Source organism: Paroedura picta, chromosome 13 (assembly GCF_049243985.1).
Source record: "Paroedura picta isolate Pp20150507F chromosome 13, Ppicta_v3.0, whole genome shotgun sequence".
Classification (NCBI taxonomy): domain Eukaryota; kingdom Metazoa; phylum Chordata; class Lepidosauria; order Squamata; family Gekkonidae; genus Paroedura; species Paroedura picta.
In genome coordinates, this window is record NC_135381.1 from 10468132 (window position 1) to 10487932 (window position 19801).

The following is a 19801-nucleotide window of genomic DNA, read 5'->3' on the forward strand; positions in this document are numbered from 1 at the left end:
TCCTGCCATCTACTATGGCCACGAAGAGAAGCTCATTTTTAGGAGGAACCAGCTGGCCTCCCCCTTTATAATGGAGGGCCAAACTAGGCATGATGAGCCATGCAACTCTAAACAGGAGCTACGTCCTCTTGACTCCAATCAGGGCAGTGGGTTACAAACACGTAACTCCGGTTAGGACGGCCTTTCTCAACTTTCTCACCATTGTGAAACACCTGAAATATTCGTCAAGCTTCAAGAAACCCCAGAAGTGGCATGATTGTGCAGAATAAGGTTGGGAAGCAGGGCTGTGGACACGCCCACCTGGAGCCCATTCCTTCCTACCCTCTCCAGGCCTTTCATTGGCCATTGGGGGCCAGGCGGGCAGGTCACAATGACCATATATGGTCATGTTGCAAATATATTTTAAAAATCAGCTTAATGCCCACCCATTCGGGAAACTCTTCCAGGGCCATCAAGGAACCCCAGACTTAAAACTCTGGTTGAGAAAGCCTGAGTTAGGAGTTTATTATAGATCTCCTTTAAAAAGCAATATATGATAAATTGGCTTGGGGAGGTCCTATACCTGTTGCCCCTGTCCCAAGTAGAACATGTTCAATGACCCCCATCTCCAACTTGATTTTTGCCCTGAGGCATAATATGGACAGATCTCTGATTCTGAGAAGGAAAACACGGGTGGTGTTTCACTTAGTCTGAAGCCATTAACAGGTACTTTGAGAGCTGATAAAATTGAATACCAGATCAGGTTTAAGGTGTTTGTCCTCACCTTTAAGGCCTTAGGTAGTCTGGGTCCTGCGTACATTGTCAGTTTCCTTATACCCCTCGAAGAGCGATTTGTTCCACGTATGCTAACAATTTAGTAATCCCTGGTCCCAAAGAAATCTGCCTGGCCTTGACTAAAGCCAGAGCTTTTACATCTGCGGCCCCAACCTGGTGGAACGTGTTCCCCAATGAGATCAAGGTCCTGTCAGAACTCAGACAGAACAGAGCTCTGCTGATGGGCTTTCGGATAAGACCCGCAACGAGGACCCTGCATCACTGACCCCATCGCCATGAAATTCAACATCAACACCTAATACGTCCCTTTCAGGTGTCACGCTGTTCCTGTTAATTTGCAATGTTCTGGTGACCTGCAATTATCTCATTCCCTTGTTTGAACGACTGTGAATATTCAATGCGTTTCCTCGCTCCTGTTCTGTGTACACCGCCCCGAAGCCTCACCGTGAGGGGTGGTATATAAACCGAAGGAATAAATAAAAATAAATAAAAAGAGCCATTGAGGAAAAGAGACTCAAGGTTTTGTGGAACATGTAGCTTCCCTCCACCACCACGTCTGTGTCCCGCAGCGTTCTTCTGGGGAGTTGCATTCGAAAGCTACGGACTCCGTAGCAGAGGGTGGGTTGGAACAAGAGCAAGCCAACACCTTCTTGCGTCTGAGGCGAGAACCCTAGCTAGTCACAAATCAAAGTTAGGTGCAACCCTTGGTTTTCCCCATTTTGAAAACTTCCAATTGCTGGTCAGCCACCTAACACCTAGTGATTGCTGAGATTCTAGTGAGACTTGCTGGGCTGGGTGGCCTTGCAGGCAATCCCCCAAGGGTCCCTGTGATTTTAAGAGAGAACATAGACTCACACGATCAGCCAAGCTGGGCCTGAACCAAATAGTCAGTCTGGATATGCAGAACTTTCCAGCACATCAACCGATGATTGAGATTCCAGTATAAAGAGAGAGAGAGAGAGAGATTTCCCCTACTCCCAAAGGCTGCAGCCATCCCACCCTCTGTTGCTAGATCGTTTGATAGAACGATGGGTCGGAAAGCATATTAAAGCCATAAATAATATTTGTGCTTGAGCGGCCTCCCACTGACGCGAGATCTGTTCTCCAGCCAGGGCTGCCTCCTGGAGCACAGAGTGATGTAGCTTTAATGAGTTGCAAGAGAAAGGTGGATGATGGCTTGCCCTGTCACCCACGCCAGCCTGGCTTCTCGTCTATTAACGCCCGCCCGTATTCCAGGAAGGTTGTGGGAGGGAGCAGGGAAACATGGTGGGGGCAGGCGGCAGTAGCTGCTGGGCTTCTGGGCGGTCGAAGCGTGTGAGCAATGAGATCCCTGGTGCACAGTTGTTATCCTCTCCGACTTGTTTTCTTTCTTTTTCTTCCAAGGAAGTCTGTTTTTCTCATGTTCTCAATGCGGCCTTTCTCAACAGGTTTGCCATTGAGGGACCCCTGAAATGTTCTTCAGACTTTGAAAAACCCTACAAGTAGCGCCATTGTGCAGAATAGAGTTGGGAAACAGAGCTGTGGACACGCCCACCCAAGGCCCCTCCCCTTCCCACCCCCTCCAGGCCCATCATTGGCCATTTTGGGAGGTGGGGGCAAGTTGACATGACTGGCAAGAGCAGCCAGTTCCATTCCCTGCCCCCCTACACAATGAGGGAAGTTTCACTAAATATTGCAAGCTCTATTGGGGGCCAAGCAAGACACTGAAAATTGTGGCTGTCACTCGGCAGGGCTGATGATGGGAAGAGCACCTCAGATGTTCTCAGCCTCCCTTTCTGGCCAGTGGCATCTTCCAAGCTCTGAGGTGTCCACCATGTTCAACAAAGATTGGGCCTTCTCTCCCAAGTGTGACCCAACAAAAACTCTGATGGCCTTTTGGAGCGGGATTCCAGTAGCTATGAAGGCCTGGTGGAAGTCTGAGGAGATGTGCCTTTCCGTGGGTCTTGGAAAAAACATTGGGTATGGACAAACCAGCACATTGGTTTTTTAAAAAGACCATCCCATTATATCCAAGCTGGTTGCCTTGTGTGCGTGCAGGATTTCCCGGAAGAAACAAACGCCAGGGATTCCTAAGCGAGCCTTTCAACTTCTTTTCTTCTCCATTCTTCTTCTGCAGGGCATGGGCTACCTTCACGCCAAGGGGATTCTTCACAAAGACCTCAAGTCCAAAAACGTGTTCTATGACAACGGGAAGGTGGTGATCACAGACTTCGGCCTCTTCAGCATATCAGGAGTTCTGCAAGCAGGCAGGTAGGGTGCAGTGAAGCTCTGGACGACTGCCCACTCCTGAGACTTCTTGGCCTCCCTCTCCGGATCTGCTTTTTTCAGGGCTGAGTCGTGGGACGTGCAGAAGATGCAGGAAGAGGCTCCTGCTTGAAAGCAGCATCCCAGGCAGGGGTCTGGCATGGCAGAGTGCCATGGGAAGGGAGGCTGGAGTCTTTCCCTTCCTCCTATTTTCCTGCTGAAAATCCCCCTTCCCTAGAGGAGCGAGTGTGCATGTTGTGGTGAAAAGGTTCCCTAATCCTTCATCCTGTAGGGGTGAAAAGCTGGAGTCGGTTTCGAATGAACAGATGGCAGGAAGGGAGAGCATTAAGCTGCCTCTCTCTGCCTTGCTCATCTTTTAGGGTGGCCAACTCCAAGCTGGGAAATCCCTAGAGTTTGGGGACGGTGCCTGCAGAGAGTGAGTTTTGGGGAGTGGAGGGGATGTCAGCAGGGTATAATGCCATAGAGCAGGGGTTGCAAACGCTGGCAGGGGCTCATGGGAATTGTAGTCCATGAACATCTGGAGGACCACAGGTTGATTACCCTACAAAAGTCCACCCTACAAACGCAGCCATTTTCTCCATGGGGACGAATCATTGAAGCCTGGAGGTTAATTGTACTTCTAGATCTCCGAGCCCCACCTGGAGTTTGGCAAACCCTATTGTGTGTTGAAATTAGCACCCTCCGGTGACTGCTTTTGTTGACTGTTGACCAGTCCCTTCCATTACTGCAGATTATTATGAAGAGTCCAGTAGCTGATTGGCCTGTGCCTCTGCCCTCTTCCTCCCTGCAGCCTCATCTGCTTTGCTGTTCCATCCATGGAACTTTGGCTTTTCATGCCTGCTGTGTCATTGGTTGATCTTCTCTGACATCACATAGGGACTTTTCTTCCGGACAAAAGTCTCAGGGGACCTCTAGGTGACCTTAAAAGCTGAGCTGCATCAGAGGCATAATGATAATGATCATTATAATAATAATTATAATAATCTGATCTAATTTAGCCTTGAGTAAGGATTTAAATCTGGGTCTTTCTGAACAAATGCTGATCATCACATCCCAGTCAGAATGGGACATACCATTGGATTGGGAGAGTATGTGTCATAAAAATCTAAAGGATGGATGGATGGATGTAATGTTCTTGCTTCAGACATATCAAGGCTTCACGGAGTTTGGGGTGAATCCAGTCTTCCACCTCCCCGTCCCCTTGACATGTGCCATAAGAATTCTGGGTGTGCATCGAATCACACTTCACCAAATTGGCAAACTGCATTTTGCATTTTCCCAGCAGTTCCTGCATGTTTGTAACAGCAAACTTTGGTTATAAATTCAGAAATAACTATTTCTGTCACTAGGTTCAAAGGGAACAGAAATGCTGGCATGCAGAATCCATGTGAGCCCAAGTTCCTTCCAGGCTCATCTGTGTAATAGCAAACTGTGGTGTTACCTCTAAAGTCCAGGAGTGGCCATACTGTGGCTCTCCAGATGCCCATGGACTACAGTTTCCATGTGTCCCTGCTGGCAGGGGCTAGTGGGAATTGTAGGCCATGGACCTCTGGAGAGCCACAGTTTGGCCACCCCTGCAGTCTAAACTAAACCAGATCACTTGCTTTAGGATGCTTTGGGCTGATCCTATGTTGAGCAGGGGGTTGGACTAGATGGCCTGTATGGCCCCTTCCAACTCTATGATTCTATGATTCTATGATCACCTCCATGGAATTCTCTCTCTTGTCTTCTCTCTCTTCTTGTATTGTCTTCTTCTCTTACCACCTCCCCCCCCCCCAAAAAAAAAAGCACAATTAATTGTTCTGAGATCATTTCCTGGAGACTGGCACAGAAGGTAGTCCCTAACTTAAACTTAAGTTGCACTTTCAGATGTTTCTTGAAATTAATAAAATGAAATAAAAACCCTGGCTATTGTGAAGATTCCTCACAGTTAATTATTGCTTTATTGCAAAGCCCGCCTGTGAGACAGATCACATATTTTAATCTTTCTGTAATTATGGCATGTCAAAGGCACCAGATTAAAGGAAGAGATAATGGCCTGCCTATTTTCTTCTCCCTCCTTCTGCACCGGTGTATCTGTTGTCAGGTTGAAGTGGTTACCAGCACCCGTGAGTGGGTTTATTCTATTTCTTTACATTTCTTTTTTTGGGTAAAGATTGTTATCTACTTAGACTTTCTCCAATTTTTGCCGAAACTTTTCTCAACTACTTATTTGACCTAATTCTGTTGCATTGGTGTGGGTGGGAACTCAATCAGTGCCTGCAGGTAACAAAGAAGAAGAGCTGGTTCTTATATGCCGCTTTTCTCTACCCAAAGGAGTCTCAGAGCGGATTATATTCACCTTCCCTTTCCTCTCCCCACAACAGACACCCTGTGATGGAGGTGAGGCTGAGCGAGCCCTGATATCTCTGCTTGGTCAGAATGGCTTTATCAGTGTTGTGGCGAGCCCAAGGTCACCCAACTGGCTGCCTGTGGGGGAACAAGGAATCAAACCCGGCTCTCCAGATTAGAAGTCCACACTCCTAACCACTGCACCAAACTGGCTCTCAAAGACAGGTGACCAAGTATAGTCACCTGACCAAGGCCAAATTGGACTAACAACATAACCTTTCGGGATCAGACCAAAGTTCTGTCTAGTTTGTTTCCCGGCATAGCCCATTTCCTCTTTCCCAGGGTGGCCTGCCAGATCTTTCCAGAAGCCTGAGTCAGTACATGAAGGCCATATCCCTCAACTAATATTTGCTTCCTAAGAATTTATATTCAGAGATACACTTTCCAGAATCCTAGGGGTGGGGGTGGGGAGTTACCTCTTTATGGTCTCTGTGTATCGAACACAAATTGAGTGGATCTGCGGAGGTTTTGTTGCTTTGTCACCCCTTCTCTTGCTCCTTTTCTTGATACACAGCATGACCCAGGGTTGGGAAAAACTGGAAACTTTGGGGGTGGAGCCTGCAGAGGGTGGAGTTTGTGGAGGGGAGGGACTTCAGTGGGGTATAATGCCATATAGCCCGCCTTCTGAGCGGCCATTTTCCCCAGGGGATCTGATCTCTGTTGTCTGGAGATGAGCTGTACGTCCCAAGTCTCTCTCAGCCTCACCCACCTCACAGGGTGTCTGTTGTGGGGAGAGTCCCAAGTCCCACCTGGAGGTTAGCATCCCTAGACGGTACCCCTGAGATTGGAACCAGTCCCCCCCCCAAAAAAAATATGCCTTGCAAACTGAGCAAGGGCATTTTGCCAATTGGCACAAGCAGAATCTCCAAACATCTGTCCCAGTGCAGCCCCCATTCCATGACTCAGGACCTGAAGCAGCTCCTGCACACTCAGCCTCGTGTCACTTGTAGGATGCACCATTATGTTCAGCCTTCCACAGTCCCACCAGCATCCCAGTTGAAGCACATCTTTTCATTTATTTGTTGTTACTCTGCGGCGTAAATTGCAGGGTTCCCGTGCCAGAAGAACAAGAGGCATTAATTAGTCGTGGTACGTGGGATCGTTCTTCTAAGTGACTGGCAGCGCAGTCCTCAGCACAGTTCCCACCCTTATAACCCCTTGGCTTCAGCGGATTTAGAATGGTGTAAGCCTACCTAGGATTGCGCTGTAGAAAAGGGCGGGCGGCTTCTGCTAAGGAAAGCGTAGCGCTTGGTCTGACCAGTGGTCCCCATAGCCCGGTTAATAGTGGACATTCGGTCAAGGTCTCAGGCCCAGTTCTTTCCCAGGCTGCAACATGAGGTTTGCGGTGTAAGAAAGTTCTCTTTTCCTTTTGTGTGTCGTCATCTCCTGGTCCTTTTATATGGATGCTATCCTCCAGGTGGGCCCCAGAATAACAGCCATCTCCAGACTACAGAGATCATAGAATCATAGAGTTGGAAGGGGCCATGCAGGCCATCTAGTCCAACCCCCTGCTCAATGCAGGATCAGCCCTAAGCATCCTAAAGCATCCAAGAAAAGTGTGTATCCAGCCTTTGCTTGAAGACTGCCAGTGAGGGGGAGTTCACCGCCTCCTTAGGCAGCCTATTCCACTGCTGAACTATTCTGACTGTGAAAAATTTTCTCCTGATATCTAGCCTATATAGTTGTACTTGTGGTTTAAACCCATCACTGCATGATGATCACTTCCCTTGGAGGAAATGGATACTTTGGAGGGTGATTCTGCCCCCTGACATTGTTTCTCAGGCTCTAACCTCAAATCTCCCAGTGTTTCCCAACCTGAATCTGACAGCCCTACCCCGTGTCCCCCGACAGTGACTTGCGGGGACCTGACAACCTTAACTTTTAAGGTTTCGATCCTTGTTTTGTTGCCAAAACAGTTAGTTTCTTTTATGCCACTTTCTCGGTTATGCATTCTTTTCATGCATTGTAAAATAGCATGGTTTTAATGGGGAAATTAGCGTTTGCTGGCAGGGGCTCGTGGGAATTGTAGTCCACGGACATCTGGAGGGCCGCAGTTTGACTACCCCTGCGTTAGCATGAAGGATCTCGGGTCTGCGCACGAAAGCAGCTTCACTTGTCCTTCCGTCTCCTTCCTCCTCTCTGCTGTGAGCGGCGGAGAACCAGGAGCACTGGAGACAGAGGGAGGGAAGGATACCCTTGCAGGGCTTCACTGACCTTGGTGATTAATTTAACAGCAGCTGGTAATTAAGAGCCATATGTGTGGCCACAAAGCAACAGGAGTCCCTGGCGGGAGGCTGACTCCTCTCTTCCGCTGCAGAGCTCTCGCTTGGCTGACCCTCAGAGTGGAGCTGCATTGGGGGGGAGCTTTACAGGGGCCCGGTGCTGAGGTGCACCCCAACATGGCAGAGCCACCATAACTAGTTCTGTCGCCCTGCATCTGGAGAAGGGGCACGGCTCAGTGGCAGAGCACCTGCTTGGCAGCCAGACAGTCCTAAATCCAGGGCCAGTTTATCCATGTAGCATGTGTGGCAGGCCCCACACTTTCAGGGGCCCCACAGGGTACCTCTCCCCCCATGGATCAGGGCCATAGCTTCTCTCCTTCCCTCTTTGCCTAAGATCATTTATGGCACGAGAATGTTTGGATCGCAGCTTCAAAGTGCTGGGGCAAGGAGGGAGGTGGCTGCATTGTGCAGGCGCAACCCTAAGAGGGTAGAGCCAAGAGTGCGCCTGCATGCACACACTCTTTGTGTCATAGCAGGAAGAAGAAGAAGAAGAAGCCTGCTTCCCCTCCCTCCAAGCTAGGTCCTTTTCTGACCCACTGCTGCCTCACCGCTGCTTCTTACTGCATTCATATTGCTACCCCACCTCTCCCCTCCTGCAAACAAGGCACCCACAGGTGAGTTGGAGGCCCCCATTGCTCCTTCCAACACCTTCCTGGCAAGCGCCTCAAAAAATTGAACTTGGTTGATAGAGCTCTTTAAGGATACTCACAGTGAAACCCCTTTCCACTATGGGACATCCCTCCTAGCCAAGTCTGGCTGCTTCTACCACAGTTGTGCCCAGCTTAGGGTCCCACGAAACTTTAAACTGGCTCTGCCAAAATCCAGTCTCTAATTTAAAAGATCTTAAATAGCAGGTGTTGGGGGGGGGCATCGTTTCTTTGTCTGAGACCCCGAGGGGGCTGCTGCCACTCCTCAAAGTACTCCTCAAAGAGGAGATGAAGTGGTGTTATATGTGAATCGAACCTGGCAAGCCAGATTAGAAGTCCACACTCCTAACCACTACACCAAACTGGTTCTCAGTAGCCAGTGTCTCCCTGTAGCAATTTAAACTCCTGCCGAGACCATCGACCATCAAGTTTCCACATCCTCTGCAGTGGCCAAGAGGAAGAGGAAACATGTATGTAAATATTGGCAATGTGATGACTAAGAACGTCAGACGTCCAGAGCCTAGCAGGGTTGACTGGCCAAGGAGAAGCTGGCTTTGGCATCATCCCCACAACAACCAGGACATGCGCCTTGGCCTTTTGTCTTGAGATTAAAACCAGACTTCAATGTTTTTCAACGTTTTTTTTCCATTGAGAAACTCCTGATATGCTCTTCAGGCTTCTGGAAATCCCAGAAACACCATGATCATGCAGCAAATGGTTGGGAAGCATAGCTGTGGACACACCCACTCAGGGCTCCTCCCCTTCCTACTTCTTTCAGGCCCAGCAAATGGTTGGGAAGCATAGCTGTGGACACACCCACCCAGGGCTCCTCCCCTTCCTACTTCTTTCAGGCCCACCTCTGGCAATTTTCAGAGGTCGGTGGAGGGTCGACATGACCATTTATGGTCCTACCACCCAATAAATTTTAAGAATGTATACAAAATTCCCATTCAGGAAACCCTTCCAGGGCCATCGAGAATCCCCAAGGGTTTCACGGGACCCTGGTTGAGAAACTTCTGCCTTAGATCATGGACCAGACAAGAGTCTTCTCCAGAGCAGTCAGCATCTGCTCTCTGTTTTTCAGGAGGAAGGAGGCAACTCCTGCCTGACCGGCCACTGAGAGATCGCATCCATTTGCAGAAAACTCAATCTCTCTCGTGGCGGGACGGAGGAAATAGCTTCTAGATGGGGGCGAGGAACAGTTGACAGTGTGCCATTTGCAACGGGGATGGTTGGGTAGGATTTGGCAGCAGAGTCACCAGCATGATTGGCAAATACGTTTAGCTGGGGCAGCTCATTATAAGACGTGACAAGTGGAATTAGACGGTCTGTCTTTTGTTTGGGAGGCCTCTGTCCGTTTAAGGGGAGGGGGCAGGGGGGAATTTAGGTTTACACAGGAGGGCAACGAGGCAGTGTTGGCAGGGACAGAAGAAAGTTTCAGAGTTAAGTGGCAAGTATGCTGCAGGAGCACTTGCAGGGATAGCCAAAGACGGGTCAACTGTATATCTGTTTGCAAAATGCTGTGGTCTTCCCAAGAATTCTGTGCATTGTTTCGGTGAAGCTTTCGAGAGCTGCAACTCTCTTTAAAAAGGAGAGAGAGACAGATGATTCCATGGCAAGCTGCTCTTTAAGATGCTCTTGCTTTTAATTTTGCGTTTGAAAATCGACCACACTGGGCAGACGATCAGCAAGGAGCGTTCGTTTCCCTCTGATTCCAGATGACAGAATCGGCAGCGAAATGACGTTCCGTAATGAAGACAGATTAGGTCCTTGAGGCTTGTGTAATGCTGATATTATTGGCTAGGGTATGAGTCTCAGCCCCTTTAATAGGTCTCCAAGGGAGAGACCTCGGGGCCATTTATCAGATCCACGATGAGCTGATGATTGCCGCTGAAGCTTAGATATCAGTTACCACTTGCAGACGAATTTGCAACATGTGAAGTCCCACCATATGTGGTTTGTGCTTCCCGTCTCTGATCCTGGTTAATCCACAAAGAGATGCTGGATGGCAAAGAAGACAAGCTGATGTAAATTATATCATCCCCCCACCCCCCAGTGTTTTGCATTGTATTGTAAGACATTATTGATATACACCAGAAATGGATTCTGCTGATGGTGTAACTGTAGCTCATTGGTGTCCTGCTTATTCTTTAGTTTACTCTGCCAGTTTTGCTCTCTAGTTAACACCTAAGGCCAAACAAGGTGCTAGTAACAGTTCCCAGGTGGTTTCTGTTCCTCAAAAGTAGCCACCAGCATTGCACATTTTGACAGGAGGGGACAGTATTCACTTGGAGGACTGTGTTCAGTTTTGGGCACCCCAGTTGAAGAGGGATGTAGACAAACTGGAGGGTGTCCAGAAGAGGGCAACAAAGATGGTGAGGGGTTTGGAGACCAAGACAGACGGACGGATGGATGGATGATGGATGGACAGATATCAGTTTAGAGCTGGAAAAATGTTGCACTCATGTCTAAGGTCAGCATGGGTGGACTTACTTGCCGTCCTTTTTCTTTATTCAGGAGGGAGAACAAGCTGCGGATCCAGAACGGCTGGCTTTGCCACCTAGCCCCGGAAATCATCCACCAGCTCTCGCCTGACACAGAAGAAGACAAGCTGCCTTTCTCCAAGCAGTCAGATGTCTTTGCATTTGGGTAAGCGGGCCTTTGGTGCCTGGACTGGGGGATTGGAGAGGCATGCCTGAGTGCCAATGTATTAAATCGTTTTATAGAACCATAGAATCCTAGAATTGAAAGGGGCCATCCAGGCCATCTAGTCCAGCCCCCTGCTCAATGCAGGATCAGTCTAAAGCAGCCAGGGTCAGTCCCTGTCCAGCCACTGCTTATAGAATCATAGAGTTGGAAGGAGCCAGACACAGTGGATATGCATCTTGGGAGAGGGTTTTTTCTCTCCACTATCAAGAGCATTTTTAAATCTCTTTAATGGTGGCAGCATCCCCCGTGGTGGGCATGAGGCCATTGTCCCATCTAGCTTTGGCCCACAAGCTCTCTTTAAGGCTACAACCCTGAGAATTCTTTCCTGGAAGTAAGCCCCACTGAATAACACCACCACCAAGAACAATAAACTTTTTTTGGTATCCTGCCCTTCCTGGATAGCTCAGGGCAGGTAATAATAATACAAGACTTCTGAGATGACCCACTTAGATGTGCTCCCTGCATCCTGGATTCTGTTTCCCATGGTGATCCATTACAGACATTGGGGAAATAGAGTTTAGAGCAGGGGTAGTCAACCTGTGGTCCTCCAGATGTTCATGGACTACGAGCCCCTGCCAGCAAATGAATTGTAGTCCATGAACTTCTGGAGGACCACAGGTTGACTACTACTGGTTTAGAGGGCTGAATGAGGAGTGGGAAGACCTGTTCCAGTATCCCACCTGTCACGAAGCATACCGAACAACCTTCCGCCAGCCATTCTTTGGCTCTGAAAGTCACTGAGTGGCAGTGAGGATCAAGGGAAAGAAAGCTGAACTAGACACGCTCTCTGAGTTCAGTGGAGCCAAGGGAAGGGTTATAATGACGTGACCAGCATTTCCGGGAAGTCTGCAAGCAAACAGCTCTCTCCGATCAGCTTCCCCATCTTATTTGTCCAGCAGCTGCTGGAATCCAGAGTGACGGTTGCTTGATAGGGGCCATCCAGGAGCTGTCCAAGGGTCCACCTAGCCCAGTATCCTGTTTCCTACAGAGGTCAGCCAGAATACTTCCAGGAAATCCAAATGCTGGAGTGAAATGCCCTGTTCTTGTTCCCCCGGCAGCTGGAATACCGACACACGCTTTATCTGAATCTGAGGAGTTCCATCAAAGACCTCATAAAATCCGCCACCTATGATATACTGTCTACAAAGCTAAGCATGGCTGTTAACGTTTTGGAGGACATTGGTTCATAGGATTGCCAAGGTTGGGAGCAACATGAGGGCACATCCCAGCCACCTGTAGGTTTTTTAATGCCCCCAATGCCTGCAAAGGAAAAATAAAATTCATCGCCAAATAACTTTTGGGCAATCCCAAAAACCTTGTATTATTTTATTTATTTATTAGATTTCTAGGCTGCCTTCCCGAAAACAACTCAGGGCAGTGTACATACACAGTGTATCTATTGTTGTTGTTGTTGTTAGGTGCGAAGTCGTGTCCGACCCATCGCGACCCCATGGACAATGATCCTCCAGGCCTTCCTGTCCTCTACCATTCCCCGGAGTCCATTTAAGCTCGCACCGACTGCTTCAGTGACTCCATCCAGCCGCCTCATTCTCTGTCGTCCCCTTCTTCTTTTGCCCTCGATCGCTCCCAGCATTAGGCTCTTCTCCAGGGAGTCCTTCCTTCTCATGTGGTGGCCAAAGTATTTGAGTTTCATCTTCAGGATCTGGCCTTCTAAGGAGCAGTCAGGGCTGATCTCCTCTAGCACTGGCCGGTTTGTTCGCCTTGCATTCCAAGGGACTCACAAGAGTCTTCTCCAGCACCAGAGTTCAAAAGCCTTAATTCTTTGATGCTCGGCCTTCCTTATGGTCCAACTTTCACAGCCATACATTGCAAGACTGCACTTTACATACACACAAAAAGCATAAGTCTTTAGAACCCGCAGAAGTCTCTGAAATAGGCCACCGTTGCAAAATGGGCCACAGTTGCTAGAAATACCTTGCATGCACATCAGCATTTCATTATTAAGAGAAACCATGGTGCTTTTAAACTTTGTGAACAGAATGGCTTTTTAGGAGTCCCCCTCATAGGAAACAAGCCTTTACCTTTGGCTGGCCTCTCCAAGAGAGAAAATAACCCCATTTGGATCTGTGGACGGGAAACACATGCAGAGGCAAAGGAGTTAATTGTGACTGGTTGCAGCCTCAGAACGCAGAGGCGGCTGAAGGGGCGGAAAGAAAAATAAGTGGTTGTTTTCCTTGAAGGCTGTCTCCCAAGATTCTTTAGGAGTCTCCTCCTTTTTGAGTCTTGAAGAGAGGGACGGAGGTCCATTGAAGTGCGAACGACGGAGATAGCTTTGCATGGCCTTCAGCTGTCTGAGAAACATGCTTGTTAATGCTGGTGCTTGTTCATAAAATCCCTGCACTGAGGGCATCTTTGGGCAGAAAGCTGTGGGGAATCCATAGGTGGATTGTGATGCTAACACACGCACACTGTCCAAATGCAGTGATCGACCACCGTTTCCTAGTGAGAATTTTGCTTTTGCTACCTAGCACAGTTGCCCTTCACATAGCACCCACCTGTAGTTTTCCTGCTGCCCACTTGCTGCTTCCACAGTCCTGGCTTTCCTCCACCTCCTTAGACTAGGAAGCACTTGAGAATAACCCAGGAGGGCATCATCTTTGTTGTATGCAGGGAGCAGACATTCAGCAATAGCTGCTTCTACCACAGAAGGATGCTTGGCTTGCAGCTTTGTAATATTTGTGAGTGGTCCGCTTAGCAACCCCTGGCACCCACCCTGTACCCAGCCCATGGCCCCACCAACTTTCGAGTACCAAGAAAGGTACCTGATAAATGCTTTAAGAAAGTTCAAAACTATATAAATTTAATTAACTACCACTCATTCGGGAAACCCTTCCAGGGCCATCAAGAAACCCAGGTTTTCCCAAAACCCTGGTTGAGAAAGCTTGCATTTGTTCAAATTACATATGATGCCCAATTAGGCCCTTTTCCCAGTTTTGCTCCTTTAGAGAAAATTCAGGAAGGCTTTCTTAGAGCCCTCTTTAATATCCCGAAATGTACAGCTAGTGTGGTATTCCGGCAGGAGGTGAGGTTGATAAAAGTAAAGGAGAACAGGGGATGGATAGTAATAATTAACTACTGGCAGAGACTTTACCTTCAACCTGTTGGCCTTATTCCCTTTTTCCTGTCCATTAACCCACAACCCAGCTGATGCACGAAGATAATTAGCAAACTTCTCAAAATAGGATTAGCTCCTGAATGATTACTAGAAATGGGATATTGAGCAAGCAAAACAAACAGGTTTATCAAGGACTTTTGAAATTGAGCTGCAAAATGAGATGGCCCTTCTTCCAAGCCTATGTAGTCTATTAAAGTCTTGGGAGGTATTTTCTGGTGCTCGATACTTCACACATATCACCCTTACAAAATTCCATTGGGCTGTTTCAAGAGCTCATTTCAATGCATTTCCATCAGTGTTGCTTTAGTGAAAGATTTCAGCACGTGTCTCACTTCACCATTCGGGTACAGTAGAATAAATTGCTCATATTCTGTTGCATTGTGATTTTACAGGGATATCGGATTTCGCCTTTGTTCCGGCAGTTCTTTAGATATATCGATGATCTGTTAGTTAACATGTTCCTTGCGGTAGTGAAGTTCTGCTGTCTTGCCAGCAGAGTGCGGAAATCTTTGGTTGATGTTCAGTGACTTGGTTGCTAAAATGTTTTAATTATGTTACTGTGGTAACATCTGATGCTGGTCAATGACCATAAATAAACGGAAGAAGGAATGAATGAATATATGCATATGACTTCAATGGATTTAGGGGATCATTCCTGGGAATGTAATTTCAGAGAGGTGGGTGGGAATCTCATATACATGACTCTCAGTATCTCCCAGGATGCTTTGGGTGAAATTGTCGCTGTTAAAGTAGCATTAACACAACATAGATTTTCAGCTTAGATAAGTCCCGCCCGAAAGCACTCTGCCTGCTTTTCTGAACCTAATGTGCCATGCCACCCATTAGCACTTTCAGGAGAGGATAATCCACATACACTTTCTCCCTGTAGCGATTTTATGACTAGGCCATTGGGCTTTCCTTGCTAGGGTAGCATTAAATATTGCAGCTCCTTTTATGCATGAGGAAATTGCTCCAGGCTATGGGACGAGCCTTCACCCAGACATGAAAACCCTGAGGCATCCACCCTTTGTGTGGCGAGAGGGGATTTATGCATCTAATTCTGCTATTTATGGGCCGTAACTGAGCAGCTTTGCTCAGTAAGGACATAGCAAGAGCCCTGCTCAATCAGACCCAAAGGTCCTGCTGAGTTCAGCATCTTGTGTCCCACTCTGGCTAACTTACATGACTCCAGAAAGCCAACAACTTTATTCACTTCCTGTAGGGCCTACCGTTCTCACTGAGACCGTTTCCACACTGGAAACTTTGTGGCCCTGGCTCCTATGCAGGAGCACAAATCCAGGGCGGACAAGGTGTACCGGTCCAGATGCTCCCCTGTGCAGGAACAGGAAGAGACAGGGCAACCTGCCCCGATTCAAACTCCAGCCTGCAACCCAGCGTGAAGCCTCCAGTGAGGAAACAGCCTGAGAATCAAGGCAGAATGGGAAATATTTTAAGCAAAAATAAAATTTAGTGAGACAGCATGAAATGCATCAAATAATTCAAGTCGCCTAGGATTACACAACTAGAAAACAGTTTAAACAAAGAAGAATTGATTTTCATACCCTGCTTTTCTCTGCCTGAAGGAGTCTCAAAGCGGCTTGCAATTGCCTTCCTTTTCCCACAACCGACACCCTGTGAGGTAGGTGGGGCTAAGAAAGTTCTCACAAGATTGAGGAAAGCAATAATCAGGACTGTGACTCGCCCAAGACCACCCAGCTGGCTGCATGTGGAGGAGGAGTGGGACTCAAACCCAGCTCGATAGATTAGAAGCTGTGACTCTTAACCATGACTTGAAGATGGCTGTCAATCCAATCCAAAAGGGAAAACCAAGGTGTGATGAGCAAAATGCTTGTGCCCCACACCCCTCTTCCCTTGTCCATCCTCCCCTGGGTACATTCTTGGGCATGACACTGAAAACACAATTCAAGAAGTCATGCCCATCCTCCTCCTGACTCCCACTTTACAGAAATGTGTGACGTCTGTTGAGAATATGGGTGGGGGGCGGAGTTTACAGTTTGCCAGCTCTGGGTTGGGAAACAACTGAAGACTTTAGGGGTGGAGCTGGGAGTAGGCAGGATATGGAGTGGGGAGGACCTCAGTGGAGTATAATGCTAAGGAATCCACCCTGAAAAGGAGTCATTTTCTCCAGGGGAGCTGATATCTGTCACCTGGAGAGGAACTCTAGTTCCTGGGGATCCCAAGGTCCTACCTGGGGACTGGCATCTCTAAACAAAACTCCAACTAGGGTTCCAGCTCTAATTTGAGAATTACCTGGAGACGTTGAGGGTGAATAATACATTTTAATGATCAATAGTTCTAACTATTTATGTACTGGTTTTTATATGTTGTGAATCACCCGCATGCTTGCAGAGGTGCTGTCTATAAATCAAATAAATTCAATAAAGAGTCGATTCTGCATATATTGCATGTGTGTCTATTAACTCTTGTACCATTTTCTCTGGACAGCACCATCTGGTATGAGCTGCACGCTCGGGAATGGCCTTTCAAGATCCAACCTGCTGAGGCAATAATTTGGCAAGTGGGCCGAGGGATGAAGCCGAATCTTAGCCAAATTGGCATGGGGAAGGAAATCTCGGTAGGTGTCTTCCTGTTGTTTGGGGTGCAAAAGGGAATTAGGGGAAGGGACCGGATGGGAGCAGAGTAGCCTTTCATTTGCCAAAATGCAGAGTTGCCCAGGGCTCAGAAACAACTTAATGTTAATAATATTTATGCATATTATTTTACATTAAACACTTTTATGTCATGATTCCACCCGACTTAAGGTCCGTAAGGCAGCAAAGTTAAAACCAGCTGTAAATATGCAACACATACACACACACGACATATAAACAGGAAGGAGTATCATTCATGATGCACCATCAAAATGAATAGCACTTTACAGACCACTTTAAAAAGAGTCTCCCCCCCCCCCGGGCACTTAAATGGAGGGCCACTATGCAGCTGAATTGGATTCGGACCCTATTGCTTGTGAAGCCCAGTGGATAGCCGTGGGCCGGTCAGTGTCAGGTTAACCCACTCCACAGGGTAATTGTGAAGCTAGCACTCAGGCCAGACTTTCTCAGCCAGGTCGGGGTGGGAGCAGGAGGGCAGTTGCTTTGAAGCACTTTCCTCTGCTTTTCAAGCTATGGTACTATCATAGAGTAGTGAGATTCTTCTGTTTTTTCATGCTCTGTCCTAAAAGGGCCTGTCGGTTGAACTCCCAGTGAGCTGGTGGGTTGGACTAGATGGCCTATCTGGCCCCTTCCAACTCTATGTTTCTATAATCAGCGGCTGGGCAGATACTTATCCTTTAGGCTGATCCTGCATTGAGCAGGTGGGTTGGACTAGATGGCCTGTCTGGCCCCTTCCAACTCTATGGTCTGTGGTTCAGCTTAACCGGGGGGGGGGGGCTCTTTTCTCCTGTTCATCCTTTCCTTCCTGTTCCGTTCCGCACAGGACATTCTTCTCTTCTGCTGGGCCTACGAACAGGAAGAACGGCCGACGTTCACCAAGCTCATGGAGATGCTGGAGAAACTGCCGAAGCGGAACCGTCGCCTCTCCCACCCTGGCCACTTCTGGAAGTCAGCAGAGTAAGACCACCTCTGCCGGTCATACCACTTTTTGCTCATTTATTTATTTATTCTTTTATTTATACCCCATCCTCCCCTGAAGGCTCAGGGCAGGTTAGATATAATGAAAACATTTAATATAAATTAGAATGCCCCACTCTTATATGGAAATATAGAGAAGGATCTAAAATATTATAAGTTAGATTTCAGAAGTTTAAAAAGTAAAACTAATTTGCCTGGGTCACTCACTACTCATGGGAAAGAGAAGGGGAGGCGGTGGGTGATAAGAGTTTTCGGGTTTGGATGCATTTGGGTAGGGAGGCCAGTGGAATTCTTCATGTTATATTCAGGGTCTTAACAGCCTTGTGGAACTGTCCATGGTCCTGCAGGGCTCCGGTACTATCAGGAAGTCTTCTGCCAGGCTGGGGCCACGGCCAGAAAGGCCCTGCTCCTGGTTGAGGCCAATTTGATTCTTTAGAACTGGGGATTAGGTTTGGTTGCATATGCCTTCCCTCCCCCCCCCCTCCATGTCATAGTGTTGTCTGTTTCGGGCGTGAACGGCCATTTCGGACACCGAAGCGCCCAACCCTACTGGAGATCATGAATAGATTTTGAATGCTAGATCTTAATGTCCTTTGAAATATGTTAACAATTTTTGCTTGATGTGAAATGTTTTGGGAGTCGTTCTGTGAAAGTCCTACAACTATACACATTTATTAACCTTGTATTATCCTTGTACATTGCTCAGGCATATTTGATGCTGGTATAGGAGGCAGTTGTACCTTTTATGCTGTTTTTATTTCCTGACTGTTGTTTTTTTGTTTGTTAAGATTTTCTCTTCAAGATTTTAAAACGATTTTCTCCTCAGCCTCACTTTCTGTCTTTAAGTCAGCTTTAGATTTCATTTGCCCCTCTTACTCTCTTCTCTCTTTTTTTTTTGGGGGGGGGTATTTCTTCCCCCCTGCTCTTTTGAAATGTAAAGTCTGGCAAATGTTCAAAGGCTAGAGGAGAAGAAAATATCAGTCTCAATTCACAGAGAAACCTAATACTCGACGACATGAACAGGCCTCAAATTATCGAAAATGCCATCCTTGATTCACAGGAGTGCATAATGCTCAGTGAGATGAACCGGTCATAAAATGGTCGTCTAAGAGTCATTCGTCTCTTGTATATTGTGTAATAAATAGATGCGTCTCACCCAAGAAGCAGATAGCATTGTGTTTTCTAATCTCCATTGCAGTAGAAATGAGAAGGCATATCCTGAGTGGCATGATGTGGGATTTGTTCATAGGATTTGCATTAGACAGAATCCACAAAGGCCTCCCCCACCGTACAAACTGGGGGTCATACCAGTGAGACCCTTTGCTCACCTTCGTGGCTACTGTGCCGTCTCATATCTTCCTTGTTGTTGGGGACTGCACTTTTGCAGGCCTGCCAGGGAGGAGAGATGGCAAGCTTTTAAATGGCATTGTTAGATCCCAGGAATGCTCCCCCCTCCCCTCTACTCCCAGAGGAGGCTGACTTCCCCACCCAAAACTCACATGAGGTGGGAGTGATGATCATTCCTCCCTTAGTTCTCTTTTTGCCACCACTGAGAGAGGGCCGTTCAGCAAGCCTCAGATACAAGATGAGAAGTGAACGACTTACAAATTCTGATCTCATCAGCCATGTTTGGTGAGGACATGGCCTTGTTTAAATAAATAAATTAAATAAACGTGAGGCGAAAAGGGCCCAAAATGAAGAACACTCAGCCTGTCTCCTCTGTCTGAGAGAAGGCTTTGATAATACCTCACCTTTGCCACCAAATCACCCCCAAAATTGAGAACACCTCCTCAAGGAAGAGTGGCTCGTCTGGAAACTCAGCTCTTCAACCCAACAAGGAGAGATAGCCCAAAAGGCTGAGCTGAGTGCCACTCCTGTTGGTGTCCTCTACCCTGTCTAGGGCTGCCTCTAGCCTTCCAGTGAGGGAAATGGAAGAGAATTTGGGCATCACCCCATCTATCACCACCTGAGGCAGTTTGTCTCCTC

The 19801-nt window shown here is 47.7% G+C and overlaps 1 protein-coding gene across 2 annotated transcripts in view; it reads left to right on the plus strand.

Moving 5' to 3' along the window:
* Positions 1–19801, plus strand: part of KSR2 (kinase suppressor of ras 2) — a 177237-nt gene that overhangs the window by 150628 nt on the left and 6808 nt on the right. Inside the window, exons 16-19 of one of the 2 annotated variants that reach the window (XM_077307487.1) lie at positions 2891–3024; positions 10877–11008; positions 16671–16800; positions 17661–17794. In XM_077307487.1, coding sequence (XP_077163602.1) covers positions 2891–3024; positions 10877–11008; positions 16671–16800; positions 17661–17794 — 530 coding nt within the window. Of the gene's footprint in view, positions 1–2890; positions 3025–10876; positions 11009–16670; positions 16801–17660; positions 19401–19801 lie in introns of those variants that run through there. The other variant, XM_077307489.1, reaches the window with a different exon arrangement.